Source organism: Stegodyphus dumicola, chromosome 5, assembly GCF_044657685.1.
Source record: "Stegodyphus dumicola isolate Sdum_Otavi_A_Nest chromosome 5, ASM4465768v1".
In the NCBI taxonomy this organism is placed as follows: Eukaryota; Metazoa; Arthropoda; class Arachnida; order Araneae; family Eresidae; genus Stegodyphus; species Stegodyphus dumicola.
In genome coordinates, this window is record NC_140772.1 from 193,911,431 (window position 1) to 193,932,938 (window position 21,508).

Here is a 21,508-nt window from a genome sequence, read left to right on the forward strand (position 1 = left end):
AAGAAAACCTATTTAGTAAATTGAGGAATGTCATTAAATTGGGATCTGATAAAGTATGCCAATAATTGCTTAAGTACTGTTGCATTAATATTCGTTTTATTTCTATATTTAAAAAAAAACAGGCAGACAGACTCTCTCAATAAGTTAACCTTGGTGAAAAATAGAATTAGAGTCTTTATTATAACTTAAATTATGTTGTGCATTGCAGAATGTTTTAAGCGAGAGAATGTTATATTAAAGTGTCTCTTGAAAGTTTGTAATATTGTGTTTCCGGATGATTTATTTTGTAATCTTAGAAGTGTATCTCATTTATGGCTGATTTGTATTATAATCTTAGAACTACATAGTTCAAGGAGTTGGGGTATTATAGTGTTTTGATAATTTATTTATTATTAGTATATGGCAACTTACGTTCTTCGTGGAACAGCTCAAGTAGGATAACTATAGTCTAATGGTTTAGGAAATATATTTATTATAATTCTTGAGTAATTTATATTATGGTCTCTTAGCCAAATGCCTTACATAAGAGAGCTATATTATCTTGAATAATCTATTTTATTATAGGGTTGGGTAATTTACATTGTTTTACCTTAAGAAAATATTTGTAAGATAAGAACATTAGCTGAAGAATTAATTACCCCTTATAATATACAAAGAATTAAGAGAGATCTTCAGGAAACCAATGCAATCCATACAATTGGAAATAATTTCCATCCAAAAATGGTGTTATGTAAAAAGTAAACTCGAATTATTATCAAACTTTACCCATATACTTTCAGTACAATGTTAAAATAGAAAATTCTTGAGCAACTGCATGGTAATTGTAAAATTTATTATAGTTAACAAATTATTTTTTAATTAGATCTCGTCTGTACTCTCTGTTGCTTTCATTAAATAGCGAATGAATTTGTAAGTGAAAGAGACACAGCTATGCCAGCTAATATTTATTAAACTGAGTTAGAAGCCGCTTTAACTAGAACCAAGTTAGTGAAGCATCATTTGGAATTAACTTCTGTAATGTATATATTTAGTACTCGAATCTCTCGGACACCGCAGCAGTGACTAAATTTGTTGAATTTCAGTTGTACTTCTAGATGTAGCTCCTTTAATTAAGTTTAAAATAGTAAAGTAGTAAGCTTTCCTTAGTAAACCTTTTAATTAAGTTTTAATTCTTTATGTTTTTGGAATAAGTATTTGGAATATGTTCTAGTAAATGCGAAGATGAGAGTTCGCCCAAAGTATGTTGTTGTGACTTATTTCACTTGTCTGACAGTAACATCAGAACAAGCCCACGAAATTCATCATGGCAAGAAGTACAAGATTGCGCCTGTCGTGGCAACAGCCTTGAGCAACATACAGATGATACTATGACTTTGCTCAGTTCTGCCCCCAATTTGATGGATAACACCCCTGGAGGACGGTCCGAGGGTCTCCTACCCCCTCTTCCCTTCCAACAGCCTCTCCAGAGAATTTTCAGCTCGCCCCATATTTAGAATGATCCCATGCTATAAAAACACTGTATATTTAGAAACATCCATGCCTTCTCAGGGATTCGAGCCTGGGCCTTTCGGCACTGCAGTCATCGTAACCACTATTCCGGTGGGAGGCTGGCCAAAATATAGGAAGTTTTAACCAGGTGTGGTTAAATGATTAATTAGGTTTACCTTTACATAGTTACATTATCAGCTAAAAGTTGTCTTTATTTCGAAAAACATATTTATACTTAAAGGGATACAAACATTTCACTTTAGTTCTGTAACTATATATAGTTAGTGTGTACGGAAATTCTTAAGCTAGTTTTCATTAGATTAGAGCAAAAGCTTTCTTTAATAGTCGTGAAAAAATGACTTTCTAACAAGCAATATGCTTAAAACTTGTCAGGAAAATGCATGGGATAGAAAAGGAGTATATAATGGTGAGTATCATCAATTTTCTCATAGCGAAGATGAGCGGTAGATGAGGCTTTCACTCCGGGTTTAATGAATTCAGAAAACTGAAAGAATTTCATTGCAATTCTTCATACATCTCTATTTGGCACTGCACTGCACGTTTCGCAAACTACTCTACGTAATTGTTCTCGTATCAACAAAGTTTAGTCAAGCGTATTTCTTTCAATGACAAGCGACGGAGAGAGGAGAAATGACAGATTATTTACAGGTATTCAAGGCAATGGTTAGGAATACCGAAGTAATCGTAAATAATATTTCCAACGAATGTCTTTTTTCGGCTAAAATGAGTATTAGCTGCCTTATTATTAAGTAGTTTGATCAGATAATAATCACTTCCTGTTGAGTTCTCGGGCGATGTAAGCCTATGGAAGTGGAACAGAGATCAATTTCTACATTCGGAAGACTTGAAGAAAGCATTTAAAGAATTAGAAAATGAAAGGTAGAAAATAAAAAAGCAGGAAAATCTTGAGAATTATCAGCATCAACGCTTGAGTGAGAAAAAGAGATTAAATTTCCATATGATTTTCTCAAATTTTCTCTTTATGGGTTACCGTTACTCTCCACCCTCAGAAAGGGGCTGGTGTTCAAACGACTATTCTCAAACTTATGTTAATACGATAAGCTGCTTTGATTTGATCAATAAAGTGTTTATACGATCTGTATTTCAAAAACCTTAAGGAAAGTTCCAATGAATCCCAGCTTATCCTAACTATCAAAACCAATACAGCCACAGAAAACTGGGAATTTATTTCAAAGATACATTTCAGTGGTTGAGCAGGTCACGCGTATCAAGCTTTCTTGTATGTAATGCAAGCATATGTCATGTTTCTCTTACAAAAAAGGTTTGAAAAAGGAGTTTCTTTCCTAGAGCAAATGGTCCTCACATATTTTGCCGTAAATAATAATGCAATTCTAACGAATTTACATTCAAATTTGAAAAGGCGACCATTTGATTTTTTGCTTTTTCTTTAATACTTGCATTTAATTATCTAAATGTTAAGTCTCGTTCAGACATATTAGTAATCTAATGGCAATTCGTATGCAATTGGATGTTTTGCAACGGATAAAGTACAATTTAAAGGGATATTAAATAAACAAGTTAGCTTCTGAATTGCATGAAAGCCGTCGATAATATTCATATATTGAACGGCATAGAAACAAAAAGTTCAAACCAGAGGTGCTATTAATTAGATTTGTGAATACGTTGACAAGATACAGAGTACTACATTGTCCCATTAAATTTTAATTAAATGAACAAGTATGGCAATATATGCTTTGATCTTCTTAAGAATTTAAAAGGACAGAACATCTTAAATCAGAAAGCTTTGCATTGGAAACTGAAAATCACAGATACAAGTTTCAAATTTCACGTTAAATTTACAGTAAATGGAAGCTGAAGAAGTATAGAGATATTTAACAAACAATATTTCAATTTAAACAGTACGTTTTCAGTCCTTTACCGAGCGACGTACGTAAATGAACTCTTTAAAGCATTTTCAAAACTTGTATACATAGATTGCAAAGATACCAGGATACAGTATAAAAGTTTTCATTAATAGGGACAAATGACATAATGAAAGCGTAAATATCAGAATGTCTCCTTTTCCCTGTGGTACAAAATCTCTTTATTAGCAATATGCGTCAAACTTTCTTCTACATTATCCGCTGAAGTATTTAGGATTTAATTATATGTTCCCGGTACAGTACTAAGTAGTTACTTATAATGTATATCTGTTTATCAGTGCAAATTTGTTACTGATAGATAAAGATATTCAAGATAGATATCCTTTTCAGTTTCTTAAAAATATTTTAATAATTCCCCATGACATTAAGATATAGTTATTTATAATCTTAAAAATTATTAGTTATAGAGGATATCCTGCTACTATATACATATGAAACAAGTGCCAAAACATTAAGACGTTACTGTTAAGATTCTGACTGTTCATCTCACGTTGAAAAACACTGTGATAGATGAAGAGTGTTTAAACAGTTACGAATCTTTCTTACTTCCTCTACGAAGTGAAAATGAAGTATTGTAAACGTAAAAAATCTCAGGTATCATATTTCAACGAAAATATCCATTTTGATGGCTATAGAATGCAATTTAACGATGTTTTTGCGTGACATCTGCACTTAAGGACTCTTTTTCCCCAAAAGAATTATAAAACTGATTAAAAATGAATTCTGAAGAGAATTTTTCGTGGCGTCTGTGCGTACGTACGTACGTCTCTCGCATAACTCAAAAATGAGCAGCCTCAGAACATTGAAATTTTGTATGTAGGACTGCTATAACTTGTATATGTGCACCTCGTATTTTGGTTGCAAATCGGCCGCACCAAAAATATACAAATATAAGTATCTATATATATATCCACTTTGTTACTCGGCTCGGTGACCTCAGTTTCTTTATTCTTATATGTTTGTAAATTGTGTATTTTTTGCTTTAAAATGATTGAATTATGTTATTCCTGTTAAGAGTTTTATGGCTTTAGTTAACCTGCATGCAGTAATTGTGGAATTATCATCAATAGAAAAATGTTTTAAGTGTGATTAAGCCTCCTTTTCTATTACTATCGTGGCTATGTTTGTTTACATTTGAAACTTTGCATAATAGTGGATTTGTTCACAATCTAGAGAAACTAAGCTTCGCAACAACAAAGATAACGCTTTCATTTATTATTGCGAATTAAATCATGCTTAATCTATTCTGGAATTTATTCGAGGAAATAAGTGTTTAAAATTTAATTCGTAATTTTTAATATAGATATTTTGAGTTTTTATGTATTTTTGGCATTTCGCAAAATGAGAACTAAATTAATTGAATGAGAAAGACTGAATCGTCTGAGAAAAACTGTTTCTTTTATTTGTGCAATTTCTTTTATACAGCGTTTCAGATTTATTATAGTATTTGAATAGAACATGTGGCAACGATTACATAATTCTTCAAATGGTATAAATTTTGGGTATTCTGAGTTATAAACAACAAAGAACATGAACAAAGAACCTATGATAAACCGGGAGTTATGTCATTTCAAAAACATATTAATATATAAAAATATTTTGCATTCAAAACTCTGAAAGAGACATCATCACCAGAGCACAGAAAATCTCATCCCAATTTAGTGTTGGTGGCACTCAAAGTAACTGGAGGACCATGGACCATTACTATCAAACCATGGAGTATCAAACCATACTCGAAATATGGATGAAGTAGCGTGAGTATTAGATATGTTCTATTAGCAGGAGAGGTTCTGCCATAGTTTGGGTACCTTCTTTTGAGAACAATAAGTGCAGGGAATTATTTTTGATGAAAATCATGAACTTCCAGTGTATATTACACCTTGAGCTATGCTTCCCTCTTTTAAAAAAGCCATATCCCTCCCTTTATGGTAATAATTTATGTTAGCGGAATAATGATTCCTCTCACAGAGTACACGAAATTATTTCATCTGAAACTTTATTCAAATTTAACCCATCTGTGGCAAATGCTATTCCAATTAAAATCCTATTGAGCACTTTTAAAATAATACGCATGCCTAACTAAACATCTTGCAGATAATACAAACATCAGGGGTACTTAATGAAATTACAATTTCAATATTAATCTTGTACGAAAATTGACTTTGTAGTAACAATATTGCTGCCTCTAGTAATACCACCTCTTTCGATTACAATTCTGAGCACAATCTGTAGGTAGTAAAATTTAAATTGCAATCTGTAGGTAGTACGTTTCAGACACAAAATTAGTTATTTCACGATCTTTAAATAACTAACATAATGGAGAATGCAGACAGGAAACAACTGTGGGAAACTTAAGTTAACGTGATTTTAGAGAGAAAAAGTATTAGCTATACGATTAATTGCATAAACGAATTAGTTATTTAAAGATACCTTCAGCGTCTTAGTATAGCAATAAAATTTTTCCCATATGGCATCATGCGTTTTTCATGTCTCGAAAGCGCGACTTAGGATATGTGTTAGATTTATATATAGCATCGTTCTAATAGAGGTATTTTGAAACAAAATCGGACTTTTTCTGAAATAACATTTTTTTTTTTCATATTTCCATTCTAAAACTCAAATTATGCCAAACTACCAAGTTTTGTAAAAATCGCAGGAGTGGTTTTTAAAAGATTAGCTCTCAAAATTTTAGCTCCTCAATGTTAATTGTGTTTGGTATATATATATTAACCTCTCTTTTTTTATTAAACTTACTTGATTCTTCCTTTAACATTTCGAAATTTAGGTTTATTCCAAATAAAATTCACCCATTTTTATGATTTATTTTTTAAATTTGTATTTTTAAATAATTTTTATAAATGTTTCAGAAACCTTTTTGAATTATAATCTGTAAACATGTTACCATCATCTTAAATCACATTCTAAGTATACCTGCAAAACATTACAGTTTTTTATTAAAAATTTCCGAAGATATACGTGAATTTATATATTGGCGCGTTTTTAAATTTGGCATATTTGTTGAAAGCCATAAAACATCAAATGTGGTTTAGACACTTTGCTAAAACTATGTGGAAGTATAAACGTTGTGATTTTTTTTCTGCTCATGCACAATCTAAAACGGTAGGAAAGAGGTGCCTTTTTTTCTCTCCGGCATAATGGCAGGGAAAGGAAAATTGGTTGCCACATATTAAAAAGTTCGCTAAGTGAATTATTCTTGGCGCAAACTGAAAACATTTCGCCAAGATAAATTTTTAAATTTCTCCATAAATCTCGCACCAAATTTTACAAAATTTAATATCTAGGCATAATTTGAGTCGCAGAATCGAAATATGGAAAACAATTGGTATGTTCTTACAGAAAAAGTCAGATTTTGTGTCAAAATACCTATGTTAGAACAATGCTATATAAAATTCTAATATATATCTTAAGTCCCGTTTCGAGACATGGAAAACGCAAGCTGGATTTCGTCAATCGGTACAGTAGAAAGGGAAAAGTAGAACTGTAAATTTTGTTTCGCGTTGTACGTAGTAGAAAGTTAACAAAAGTTCAAAAAAAGGTTTTTGATATTTTGTACAAGTAAATTATCTTGCTATTATTCGAAATACTTTTTGTTCCTACTTTCATTGCCAATTGTATGGAAAGTAATGAAATTGTGAGTGGAATAAATACAGAAGATGTGTAGGATACATGTTAAAATTATCTGCCAGAAAATAATCCAAGAGATGTTTGATAATTACACCTGGCAAGAAGGTAACGTGTTGCAGACCAAAGTTCACTTGAATAAGAATTCTGCAAAAACGAAGCAACAGAGCTGAAAACTTGGATTAGAACAAGCAAAGAAGATGGATGGCAAGCCTGAAGGCCTTTATGGATAACAGGGCCTTACCTTGATATAAAATTCATCTATGTATAAAATAGATTAATATAAATTGTAAGCTTTCCTTGTCCCTGAACTGTTTTGAATGAGTTTAAAAATGTCTTATCAAATTCTCTACATACTAATTGCAATCATTTACAGTTGGCAGGAGTCAGTAAGGAATTAGGTAACTGCTTTCACTTTATTTTTTCTATCAACGTGGCTGAATGACTCAGTATACAAATATTTCATCAAGAAATTCTGCGCCATATGTGAAATCACAGAATCAACTGTTTCTGCTGATTCCTTTAAAAAATGTATCTTGCGTTTCCTTTCCATTTCGTTAATCTATTTATAACTTAGTAAAGGTTTATAACTGCGTACATAACTGTCATAAAAAATTGGCATAAAGTATAATTTTTTTTATCATACTACTTAACAAATTAACGTTCAACATTTTTCTTACAAATGTTTAGTTCCTAAGGTAAATTGCATTGATATTTTGTTTCCTGGAAATGCTATAAATTTATTTTCAAACACGCTTGTGCCCTTTTATAACGAACTGTTAAGCAAGCACATAACATTTAACAATCATAAAATCAGTTTTACCTGACCATGTTCCTTTTCTGTGTTTCTAGACTTCATCACGCCTTTTGTAGTAATAACGCCTTTTGTAGAAAACCTCGGGCTAAAAACAACGACAGCTTCTGAATCTAAACATGCAGTAATCTAGAGTATGAAAAATTCAGACAGCAGATAAAACTCTAAAATCTGATCTACATATCTATGATTATAGTTGTTTTTGAAGTCTAAAATATCAACCGATATATATTCCGCTTTAAATCTTTTTGAATGGCATTATAAATTTCAAAAGTTTTCAGAAATCGCGAATAGCATACAAGGAATATTTCTAACATAAAATCAAATGAAAACTACCTAAGAATAGAAGTTACATATATAGGCTCTTTTGCACATGTTTCGAAAAACAGAATCTTATTTTTTTTCCTTAAAATAAGCAAACTTTTCTTTGACTAGCATTAGTTTAACAGAGAAAAGTGTACATTTCGATATATGCTGATAACTACTCGATATATGCCGATAAGACTACGATAAATTTTGATATATACTGTTTTCTGCAAAGAGAAAATTATTCTTGTATTGCTGAAAATGCTTGAAGAAAATTTCCTTCTTACTATTATTATTACTTCTTTTCCCTTTGCAACAAATTCTCGTAGTCTTGTTTTCATCACACTTAAGGTTTCTGTTAGCTGATAAATTGGATGGATTCTCTATAAATTGGATCTTTAAAATTGTATTCCTTTTCTTTTGACAAAACTTGTAAATCAGATTTTAATTTTGTTTCATAGCATTTATAATCATTGGTGTTAAACACAATGGTCAAACTAAAGAAACATAATGCATATTTCGTAGCAAAGCATTAAAACGGAACTCATGAACACTTATTTTAGGAAAGGAATAATCAATAATATAGCCTAATTTCTACATTATTTATGATTATTTCGAATATCATCGTTGCAGAATACATTTTTAACTGCGAGAAAAATAAATTTTTAAATTTCCGTTATTCTTCCCTTTAATCTGCATTTCGAAATTATTTTTTACTTTCATTTAGAATTTTTTAATGTAATTAGACCGCTGTACTTCTATAAATTCTTAAAGGAATTTATTACAAATTAAGAAAATTAAAGCATAGATTAGATTTAATGTAAAAATTTAAACTAAAACTTTAAGTCTCAGATTTAAATTAAGATGTTTAATAAGCTGAATAATTTATTAAACTTAAGGTCTACTGAAAATCTAGCGGTTATAAAAATTAACATTTCACAGATCTTGCCGATCTAGACAGTTTTAAAAATTTCTTACTAATGTTCCAAAGATTTTTTGCTCTGTTTATCTGTTATATGTACTACAAAATTCATATATTGTAAAATTTAAATTTTGCAAATCTTACCAATTTTGATATTTTTAAAAATATCATAGTAAGGTTCTAAGTTTTTTATGTTGAAGATGTATTTCATATACACATAATTAGAATATGTTTTACGAGCATTTCCATCAAAGACAAATTCCAGTTTTATTTCTGCATTGTTTTGAATAAAAACCTGAAAAGGTATTTTCTCCCTACCTCCACTATGCCTTCGTTGTATAACTAGACGCACACTCGGCGCGTAATTGAAAGATCCAGGTTCGAGTCCCGGCGAGGAGATTGCTCATTTTTCACATCTTCAAAATAGCCTAATTATTCTACAACCTCAAGAGTTTATCTACATTGATTACCTAAACAAATTTATTTTGCCAAGTCAGTCTTCTCCCTATGAACAGATTTTTATTACCTGAAGCCTTTTAGAATTTACAACTAAAGCTAACATAAGCTTCACTCAAAATTCAACTGAGCTTTTAACCCTGTTGCATCAAATAGAACGTGCTGGTCTTTTACTAGGCCCTAAGTTGTTATGTTGATACATACGTGTAGACTAATAGTAAGCTACTTCGTTCGAATGTGGCTTCATTTTTGTTCCCGCATTTTCGTAATTCGTAAAATTTGACATTTTAAACAAGTTACCTTGCTAAGATATATTTTCTCTGGATCGTTTATGCGATTAATCGCATAGCTAATAATTTTTCTCTCTGATATCACATTAACTTAAGTTTCCGACAGTTGTTTCCTGACTGCATTCTCTATTTATTTTAAGAAAATAAATACTTTTTGTTACAAAGTTTCCTAATCCGTTAAACCACCGCAGATGAAAAGATTTCTGGGTAGAAGCTTTGATCAAAGCGTAGATCCAACAGAATAAATATTTAAAAACATGGTTTAAATTAGCATTTAAAAACAATCTAAAAACAATATGATTTTTTTTCTTTAGCAGGATTTGGCAACGTAGTCGATCAGTTTTGCAAAATCTGTTGAATATTTCTGTTGAGGTGAAATAAGTTGGCTTTCTAAATTACTGCATTGTACGTTTTTACATTTACGGTGATTATGGATAGCGCGTCCTTAATGCAAACACACACGCACATTTCTAATACTTATTTTCGAAATATGGAGAATGGGCAGGACTCTTTAAAGTGGCAATGTTTAATGCATTTTTTACTTCTTTAATTGACCGCTGAATAGTGGTAATTCAAGGCAGGTTTGAACTTAGGCATGGCCCGGCTGTTTGATTGGTTTTCGTGGTTTTTCTCATATACAACATTAACACAAGTCAGTTTTCCTTGAAACGACATCCTGGAATCTGCACAAATGTATGTATGTTTCTCGCATTTTGATAACACAACGGTACCTAAAGCCATCAAAATTTAAATAACGTAATCTTCGATAGAATATGGGCATGTGGAAGCCCTAATTTGAATTTGAAATTAGTTTTATTATCGATTTCATATTTTGTAACACTTCAGCGAATTTTTGATTATAAAACTAAACGATTTCAAAGCGAGGAATGGCAAGGAAAAAAAATTGTTTTATCTCCTGCGCGAGACTCTGTATCGGAAATTCTAAAGATTTGCTCATTTTAAAACTAATTTGCGATATTCCTGTTGAACTCAATTTAATAGTTTGAGTACGTAGAACATCATATTGAATAAATAATGTAACACACAAAACGTTAAGAAACGCCTGTTTGGGCGTAATTTAAAATCTGAAACCTTTCATATTTTTAATAAACAATATAGTTAAGCATAAATGTTACCTGGATGCCATCTGAGCTTCTAATGAGGATACGCAACACACCATAAGGGCCAGAACTGCGAAAAAGATTCGAAAACTGATTTCTTTTTCCATTTCTTTTCACTGACAAGAAGGCGAGTGGAGTGTTGGAATCTGCAAAAATATATATTGAAATGTTAACATTGTTATACTAGCTAAAACATTAATGAATTCCTGATTATTTAAATGTAACAGCTAGAGTTTTCTACAGCAATACTTTTTTAATTTTATCGTTACATTAGGATGTGTATTTGGTTTCTCTATAACTTTTGTGTAGGTATATTTCATTCTTTTTGTAGTATAATAAAAGGGTAATATTGATTAGTGAATTTAAAACAGAAAGACTTTTCTGAAATTTATTTCCTTTCAGAATAAGTAATTGATCCACAGAAAATGATAATAACGGAAGCAAAAAATTATATATTTAGATTTCTAATTTAAAATAGATTCCTTGATGCTGAATAATTTAAATTCTCAGATGCTTGGTTTGCAAAAGGAGAAACTGCTGAGGGTGATCAAATTAAATATATAGAAATGAGTTTAAGAAAAGAAACACTATTGCAAACAGTATTGTATTTGTCTTATTTAAAAACAATGAAATAGAGTTTATTAACCTTTTGCAGAAATAACTTTCTAAATGACTATTTCTGGAAATGTCAATTGTTTCTGAAAACATAAGTAAATATTGGTACTGAAATATTACCGTAATCATATTCTCTAAGACGACACTTCCACGCCAGAGAAAATCGTCTGAAATCGTGCTCTTAGCGATATTTCGCTGTGTTTTAATTCTAATGATTAACGATTTTGATGGTATTCATTTTTTTCTAGTCGGTGCATGGACAATTCATTTTGTCATTAGTTATTTCCATTGTGTTTCTTCAATATATGATATTATTTTTTGAGTTGTCTTCTTCTGTCGTTGCAATAATGCCAGCACTTCCTTGAAACTACTTTTTTGCTTTAAATCTTTTCACGTGGCTTTATTCCTCTTTGTTTGTTCTTATCTCAGTACAAAAAAAGGAGTTTTGTTTTGCTGTTTCTGACAGAAGTTTTGTAAAGTATATATTTCATAATGGAATTAATAAATTTGTTTAACATTTTTTAAACAAGTAGACGTATAAATTTAAAATACAATTTCGCGACAAGACAAAAATTGGGTACCGCGTAACGACCTAAGTGCAAGCAAACTAAAGGTACTTAAGTAGTTAAAGAGAATTCTACTTTTATTCGTGAAGATTGTGAGTGAAAACAAAGTTCCATATTTCCATACTTCCTCTATAAAATTTCTAATCTTTAGCTGCTTTTTATAATTCTGCTGTTAAAATTGTATCTAAATCTTATCGATAAGAAATTTAGTATATATTTAGCACATAGTATAGCTATCTGGCATATTTGTGGGGCCAACTAAATATATGAAACAAAAAATAATGAAATATTAATGAACAAAAAAGCTCATAAAAGTGTTCAGTTTCAATCTTACGAATTACTAATAAATATAAAAGAGAGTAATTTTATCCTTATGAAAACATCGTAAACTGTTTATATGCAGTTTTAGGCAATAGTTCGCTGATAAATACATAATATATGAGCAGTTAGTGTTTATACACCCAAAACGTTTACTTGAATAAATTTAAATTAAATTAATGGATACTGTCGCGAAAAGTGCAAAGAAAACTATAACGTGTTATAACATTAATTTAAAAGTTCAAATGCAGTTTCTAAACAAAAAATATTAAAATCAGAGCGCGAATCAAATCTGAACATAAAATGAAGCATTACCTATGCAAGCCAGCTCAAACTTTAGTGTTTGTGCTGAATACATCGAACAGAAATGCTTTTTAAAAGACTAAGTGAATCACACATGCAGTAACTAGAATTTATGATAGAATTATGAGAGAAAAAAGTATATTCAAAAGATGGATTAAATAGCGGTTCATTTTATTCGCAATTGCTCCTAAAAGCTCATCTTTTACGCATGCGTAGTAACCAAATCTTGACAATGCAAGGAAAAGTCGGGAAACTGAGGTGACAAAACACGTTCTATTATTTTTTACTTCGCACCCGGAACTAAAATTACATTACAAGCATGCTATGTACCTTTAGAATCAAGTTATCTAGACTGTCTTCAGAGCTTTCAACTATGCTTGCTTTTTGTGAGCGATGTTCTAGAGTTTTCTTTTTCCCTTTCGGCGCATATTGCATTTTATTCCTTCCCCAAAACTAAATTGCAGTTTCTTCCCACAAAACGAAATCGGAAGAAACGAAAAAGAGAATAATATTCTGACTGAAGCTCAAAATATATCCTTATACTTAGTTCCTATACTGAAACAAGAAATAAACGTCTCAAAGTGATGAAAATTTTCAAATTTGAAATTGATATGTGCTCCATTTCTTTTTTTTTTTTTTTTTCTTTTTTTACAAATCTGCGTTAGTCTGCTTTTCTAAGTGATACAAAAATAATGAAAGAGAATAAGAGATTAAAACTACGCATAAGAAATTCAGATCTTCATACTTATTTTGCCATTCTATAAGTTATATTATTTAAATAATATGAACACATAGAACTTACCAAATATTTTTGTGTAAAATAGCGTATTTGGAATTTTAATGCTTATACTTTTGTACAATTTTGGACTTATTGGACTTATTTTGGATTTCTAATTTAATGAACTTTAATTTTACTTCATTTCTAAATACGTTATTATATTTTAATTTGTAATCAAAGGCACATAGCTTTATTTAAAATTTGGCTATGCATTTAAATACTGAAAACGATTTATAATAGATAATTACAAATACAAGCATGCAAGATGCTAAATTCAGTAGCAAATGTGTGAAATTATATAAGTGTATAGAACTTAAGACGATATCTCAGTCGATCAGCACATTCTAAAGTTTTTGAAAAACAAATTGAACCAAGAAATGCATAGCAAGATTATTAAAGCTATTAACATTATAAGGTATTTCCCCCACCTTCTTAGCGTGCCTTCGTGGTATAGTGGTTCTGCTAGCTGGGCTGGCATTCCAGAGGTCCGTGGTTCGATTCCCAGCGAAGACGTTTGCTCATTTTTAATCTTTCCTGCTTCCAAAATAAAATACCTAATGTATTTTATTTTGGATATACCTAATGTATTTTATTTTAGTTAAAATACATTTATAAATAAAATACCTAATGTATTTTATTTTGGAACACTGGCACTCGAACTAAAAGGGTGATAGATGATGACTCTCTACACCCAGGATTTGGCGATTGGGTCCCCTAAAAACCCCAGTCGCCCTTTAAAAGGGGGACTATATAAGGTATTTCTCTCACCTTCTTGGCGTGCCTTCGTGTTGTAGTGGTTCTGCACGCTGTGCCGGTATTCCAGATGTCCTTGGTTCGATTCCCAGCAAAGGCGTTGTTAATTTTTCATCTTGCCTGCTTCCAAAAAATACTTATGTCTGTACAACATATAAGACAAGAGAGTTTTGTGTAGAAGGATGCGGAAAAAGTGTAACTTACTCTTGTCTCAGGTTATACATAGTATCATGGAAATGAAACGCTAAATGCTGGAAATGCATTCTTTGGATTAAGTTAAGAAAATAATTTTCTGTGAAGGTATGGCCGGAAACACGGTATTTACGAACTGTGAGATATTAGTCATGTCAGTGACAACATAATTCTAGAAGCTTACTGCTTGATCCGCGGAGGTGGACAAAAGAAAAAAGAGAAGATAGATTGAGAAAATATGAACATTATTTTGTGTTCTAAAGAAAAGGAAATCTATGTTTTCCATGTGCAGATAAGTGATGCAGTGTCTGCAATCGAAAAACCTATATAAAAGCATTTAGTCAGGAATGCTTGCTATTATAGCTTTCATAAGAAATAGACATTACAGGCAGTAATTGTGACGTCACTTAATGGCCACACAATACCGGACTATTTAAATATAGAATACGCAAACTATAAAAGGGGAAAATAGTAATTCGAAGGCTGTACTGAGAAAGATATCGCAATTTGGGATATTTCCACAAGTCACATCCTAAGCACATAGTCTACAACGTGCTAAATCTTTCTTTTTGCTCGTTCAAATAAATCACATACTCATTTCGATGTGGAAAAAATGGCGTTAAAAGAGGGAGTAGATAAAACAATCCACGTACACCCGGGTTAGGAATTGCACTCATTCACTGTTTGTTGACTGTTTACGAATTAAAAATGCACGTCTGTCTGAATATTCATGACAAATTGCAATGCTGTTTGATAATCAACTTCCATATTATAGCCAAGAGTCAATATCAAGTAATATTCCATTCGAAAACACTTCTTACTCGCATGTACAGCAAGAACTAACTGGATTCGAGAAGACAGTCCGATCTTAAGAGCTGCCATATTTTCCAATCAAATGTACATCAAGCAGTAAATGAATTCGAGAAGATGGTTCCATCTCAAGGTCTTCCGGATTTTCCGATATCACTCAACTGATGTTTTTAGGCATTTGAATATCAAATAAATATTCACCCTACGACTACACCAGAAGAACATTTGAAACGAACTAATATTCTTTTCATGCATTTCTCAAACATTTCCAGGCTTTTAATGCATCTACCAGTCTCTGGAATGGCGCTGAGTTGTTTCTATGATTACTAGTGATGCGTAATTCGAATCATGCACATATTATAGTATCCATGAGCGTGCTTTTTATTTATAGTATTTTTCATTGCATTCGATTCTGTACAGAAAGTTTTGTTTTGTGACCATTTCATAGCATAATTTCTGCTTATCTTATTCTGTTGAATGCCCTTCTTTCGTTTCAGTACTCATTGTGGAGAAATTTTATGTAAACCTTCTATGAATAAGTTCAGCCTAAGTAAAATATAAAATATCCTTTACTACGAATTATCTGTTCGGCATTCCTTTCACAAACTACTAGTTAGAGTGATGAAAGGTGAATTTCATTTGACATAGTCTAAGTAGAAGAAAATTTGTGAAAAGATGTCCCTAGTTCAGATACAGTCAATCGAGGAGGCTGCACCTGATCATGGCGAATATCAGGCTGTCATATAGTCTCAGCGTTTGGCAGTGAGACCCAGAGATAATTACCAACAGATACATAAAAATGTATAAAAATAGTGTATAGCACGCAGACATTTTACCCAATTTCGCCCTGCATTACTCTATTGATAGCAATTCGAACGATGTACCATGCAAATGAAGTTGTTTCAAAACGTGAGATAAACAGTTCCAGAAGACTTCTGTGCCACACCTCTTAAGATGAACCGGATCCATGTGTAAGTAAACATTGAAATCGAAAACAAAAAGTAAACGATAACTTTAAGATTATAGTATAATTTCATTTTATTTAATATTTAAAAATCTCTAATGAGGAACATGTTCCAGAACCTTTCAGAATAAGATAGGTATTAGAAAAGTAAAATAGAATTTTTACATGTGCAGAATTATTGTTGTTTTTACTAATAGTTTTCGGATAATAATACTGGGCTGTTGCAAATGAAACGGCGTTGAATAAAGTTTAATTTCTATTGCTTATGGAAGAAAGCAAGCGCTGAGGCTAGCGCAGTTTCTTATGTCAAGTGTCAATGTACACATGAGTGATGCAAGTGTAGTATTTCTATCGCTCGCGAGAATTAAGCATTGAATTCTACCTGCAAAACGCATATCAATAAACTATGTCAATTAAAATTTATATAACTTTAACAAAAGTATGGACATCATCCTAAATCTTTGATTCTAAGAATTTAAGAATTTATTCGAATGAAATCTGTGGTAAATTGTGGAAGAGATGATCTAGATATTAAATGCCACTTTTTAACTCTTTCACAGGACTTGGCGAAAATACTAACAGTAAGTAAGCTCGATAAATGGGTGCTTTACGAGCTCATTAATGAAACCAAAGCACAGCGTTTGGAAGAGGGCTCTTCTCTTCAAAGGTAAACAAGAAAGGTTCCTGCAACGAATTGTGACTGTGTATGAGAAATGGATATTCTGCGACACTCGTGCAGGTTCATGACAATTAAAACGCTCTGTAAGGATTCCAGATATTTTTCCTCGAAAGAAGATAGTGTTTACGGTGTTGTGATCTTGTACCATTCCTTTCACGAGATGAAAAGTTAAATCAGTTCGATATTGTATAGATATGTGTTCAATGCATGATAAATTGTGTCTTAAGCAGGCAATACTTGTGGCGGTTGGGTGTTATCCTAAAGTAATAGGGAGTTTTATTACACTAGAGGAGATTACCCAACCTCATACGGCAGTGCTAGTGACAGAGCAAATAAAGCATTTGGTATATGAAATTGTGCCTCGTCTTCCACACTCCCCTGATATTCCTTCAATAGAAGACCATTTTTCAGTAACGTCATAAATGTTTTGCCAGCGATGCATCAATTTATTAGAGCAGTGTAGGACTTAAAAACTTTTACACATGTTGATTTTTATAACCGTCGTACAAATAACATTACCACACGTCGGTAACAATGGAGTGATGTTGTTGTCAGTAAAAATGGGTTGATGTTGTTGTTAATAATGGGTTGTACTTTGTTTAAGTATTCTACTCAATTACTTTGTATTCTTCTTCTTTTTAGTCTTTCCTTTTAAAACTAGTTAAAATTGGCTATTTCATTTACAACAATTTAGCTTTATGACAGGGCTACTGCTAATAAAAACGTAAGCAACTGTTAATACAAAAATGAGAGTTCTTTAAAATTCCTTTCACTGTTCTCACAAAGAAACAGTCGTATCGCCTCAATGCCAAACATGAAACAGGATTTTTCACACATCATTACAATAATAGCTTTATATATTTAAAATGTTTTCTGGGAAGATGTACTTGCTATCGTCACAAATTTTAAGTACACATTTTTCGAACATTATTTTGTATAGAAGGAAATTCTTAAATCAGGAACAGTACAAATTTTCGAAAGATACCTCGTTTAATGCGTGCTGTATATTTCGAAATAAAATAGCTCTTGTCTTCTGAAAGAATATAACATAATTGGCAGTAATCTTCTTATCTACTGGAAGACAAAGATTATTAACGGAATATATAATTCAAATTAATCTTATTTAATCCTAGCTTTTATGCTCTTTGTTCATGTATGTTTTTTATCCAAGGCATTGAAAATAAAATTTACAAATGGACTTTGCCCTGTGAAAGCAATAAAATCCAGAACTTTTATTTTATATCCCTTAACTCATAATTAGTTATTAAGTAGTGCATTTTCTGCACTGCAGCAACGACAATGCACCTGCTCTTAAAACGGATTTAACAAAATATTAATCTATATTTAGAAGATGATGTTTAAAAACTACATTTATTAAAGTAAACAATCCGAAGATTTTCAGTAAAATGAAGCTTTTTTTTTCGTATTACATATTATTTTAGTGCGAACATGATTTTTTTAGTATTATGTGTGCATTTGAAATGCGTGCTTGAACGGTCTCTTTAATGATACAAATATCAGTATAATTTATAAGGCATTTCCTCCCGCCTTCTTAGCATGCCTTCATAGTGTAGTGGTCAGCACGCTGGGCGCGTTTCCAGAGGTCCGTGGTTCGATTCCTGAAGAAGGCGTTGCTCATTTTTCATGTCTTCTGCTTTCAAAAATACCTAAAGTTTTTTCTACAAATTAAAGGCTATCATATTTTATGTGAGTGTTAATGATACCTTAATTTGTAAGAACCACGACCCACTTTTTAATCATTATTATATTATGCTGTTATGGTCGCTGTTCTGTGACGAGCAACAAGATATTAAAGTGTGCTGTAGCAGAGGTTTAATATTGTTGCGTATGTGTACGGATTTTTAATAGACTGAATGCACGCAAGTCCGACGACAGGTTGATAAAATGTATTTTATTAAAAGAAACACTTCGAAGTTCTAGAACGTTTCACAGAAATACTCGAACAGGTGTTCATAGTCTCGTAGAGTACAATCAGCAGTTACACTTCAAATTACTAAGAACGTTTAAACACAACGAAATGCAAAACGCCTCTAAAGAGGAAGCTAACCCGGAGATACCTCAGTATTCCGAACTCACGCTCATCTAACAACTCACAACAACAATTGAGGGCAGATGCTTTCTCCGGTCTTATATAGTTTTCCCACGGCCGCGCTGAGATATTTCTAGTACTTTCTGCTTCTCGAAATTACAGGAAGGCATAAGAGGGTCAGATAGAGTTATAGCTAATACCAATTACATTTATTCAACGACAATACCTATTACGGAAATACATGGACCATACCACAACATCGACAATTAGTTGCCAAGTTCAGCGAGTTTTGGCAATTTCTTGCCAAATGTGGCGACAAAAATTTGTCCATTGCCAGTTTAGCTATATCTGATCAATTTAGTGAGATAGCCATTTACTCACTGTTACATAGACTTGCCCCTTCATTCTTATTTTTCTGGCAGAGCATCCTCCCCCTGGATTTTCATGTTACATTATTCGGAAAAATACAATTTCAAATAATTTCTCTAAAATTATCCGTATATGTACAAAATTCATAACAGTATGTTATCAGCTATGTTCATATTGTAAAATTATTAGATAATTAATAAGCTTAAAAGTGAATGAGTATAATTCGTCTTAAAGCAAGCTGGTTCGATAGTAGAGCTCGATGAACAATACGTAAATAGTAATAAAAATGCGTGGAAATTAGTTGTCGTGCGTAGTTTTTTCTTAACGAAGACATATGTGTTTGTTTTTCTTTTAATTATCGACACTGTGATATAATTAAAAAGGTCTATCCCAAACTAGTTTCCTCTAATTAGTTCAAATTAATAGAATTCTGGAGTATCTGAAAAATACCGAAATGATGTAAACAAATTATTATTCTCTTTTAGTATACAAGGATTATATATATATTTTTTAGTTTTAGTCATAAACGGTTTCAGCTAACAATGAATGGCCGTTTAATCTCTAGTGGTGTTTATGAGCAATTTAGCTTTTAAGTTTAAATCCTCATTTATTTTATGCTTTAGTATAGCGATTGTGATCTCCTGGGAAATTAATTTATCATCTCTGTATTTTTATATTTTTAGTATCATAAATTAAACATATTTAAATATTACTTGTATCACATTTTAATGAAACATTTATTATGATTACTTGTTTCTAGTTAAACTAATACTGCAGTACAATTGTTTTTAATGACTTTGTATGCCTATTAAAAATTTCAGCTTATACTATTTTATATTAAAACGTTTTTGAGTGTGACTATGAAATTTTAGTTGATTCATTTCGATAGTATTTTCTCAAATTAAATTAGATAGTGTAATATATATGTGTTTCAGTTTAACTAATAACTTCCTTTTTGTATTATATATCATGACGTAAATAAAAGACGATTTCTTTTAAAACGTTTTCCATGAAGATGTTTTACCCTTATGAAAATATTCCCTGCATGCTATTTCTTATTCAGTTAATCAACTAGTGATCCATGCATGATACAAGGGTGCCATTCATCAGCAAGACTACACCTACAGGAGGTTACACTAAAGATCTGCGTATTTTTTAACGTAACGTAAAAAAGATGCAGGATCGTAGAGCGATATTTTTACTGTTTTCGCAGCTAATCTTCAAGCTATACGTAATTTCTGTCCGGGTTTATAAATATATTTAGAAAAAGGAATAAAATTATAAAAAAATTCCTTTCTCATGGATCATACGCATCTGTAGTATTTCATACGAATACCTTTCCGAATAGTGCATGTATGTTTGTATCTATGACTTCGCTAATTAATGTCATTTTGAATAACTAAATAGGTAGTCTTGTAATTGTTAATCTTTTTATAACTCTTTCCAAAAGATAAATAATTTAATTAAAATTCCATGTTTAAGGCAGTGTCTCACAATACCAAATGAATTAAAATTAAAAACTTTTTTCCATCAAACATGCTCAAAGATTGTGTGTCTTATACAAATATTGGGACTTTGTTATGTCTTGTAAAAATATTATTTCTATATATATTAACTTAAAATAACAATTAAGAACTTAAAATAACAATTATAATGCGTTAATTAGCGTGATGTATACTTTTGCAAACTGTAGCGTAAGCCAATGATACTATATTGACTTAAATGTAATGTATTTTTTGAATTTTCGATGATAACATACGACGTCGTATATGCATCATATATGCAAGCGTTTTTCATCTTGTTATTCTATTCTTTGCTTATTTCATTACTGAGCGTTTATTAGCATGGTATAAAATGCAAATAAAATCTACTTAAGATTGTTTTAGAAATGCACTACCAAAGAATGTGCAGCCAAAAGTCTGGAAATCGCTGCATTAGAAAGACTAATTCATAACTGTCGCTCTGCCCATGTTAAATAAAAACAGAAACATTCATAATTACGCCTAAATTAGAGAAATATACCATATGTAAGAATGGAATATTTTTCACTATTTTTAGCATAATTTAAAATACACTCGACTTTATGAAATAAATACGTAAATTTTATGCAAGCTGATTAAGTGATATAAGTAACAAGGCAAATGCTT

At 31.4% G+C, this 21,508-nt stretch overlaps 1 protein-coding gene across 1 annotated transcript in view; it reads right to left on the minus strand.

Annotated features, from left to right (window-relative positions):
• LOC118197847 (diuretic hormone class 2-like) overlaps positions 1-21,508 on the minus strand; it is a 216,126-nt gene that overhangs the window by 85,064 nt on the left and 109,554 nt on the right. Inside the window, exon 2 of the mRNA XM_085816374.1 lies at positions 10,980-11,110. Coding sequence (XP_085672500.1) covers positions 10,980-11,071 — 92 coding nt within the window. The 5' untranslated portion in view covers positions 11,072-11,110. The remainder of the gene's footprint in view (positions 1-10,979; positions 11,111-21,508) is intronic.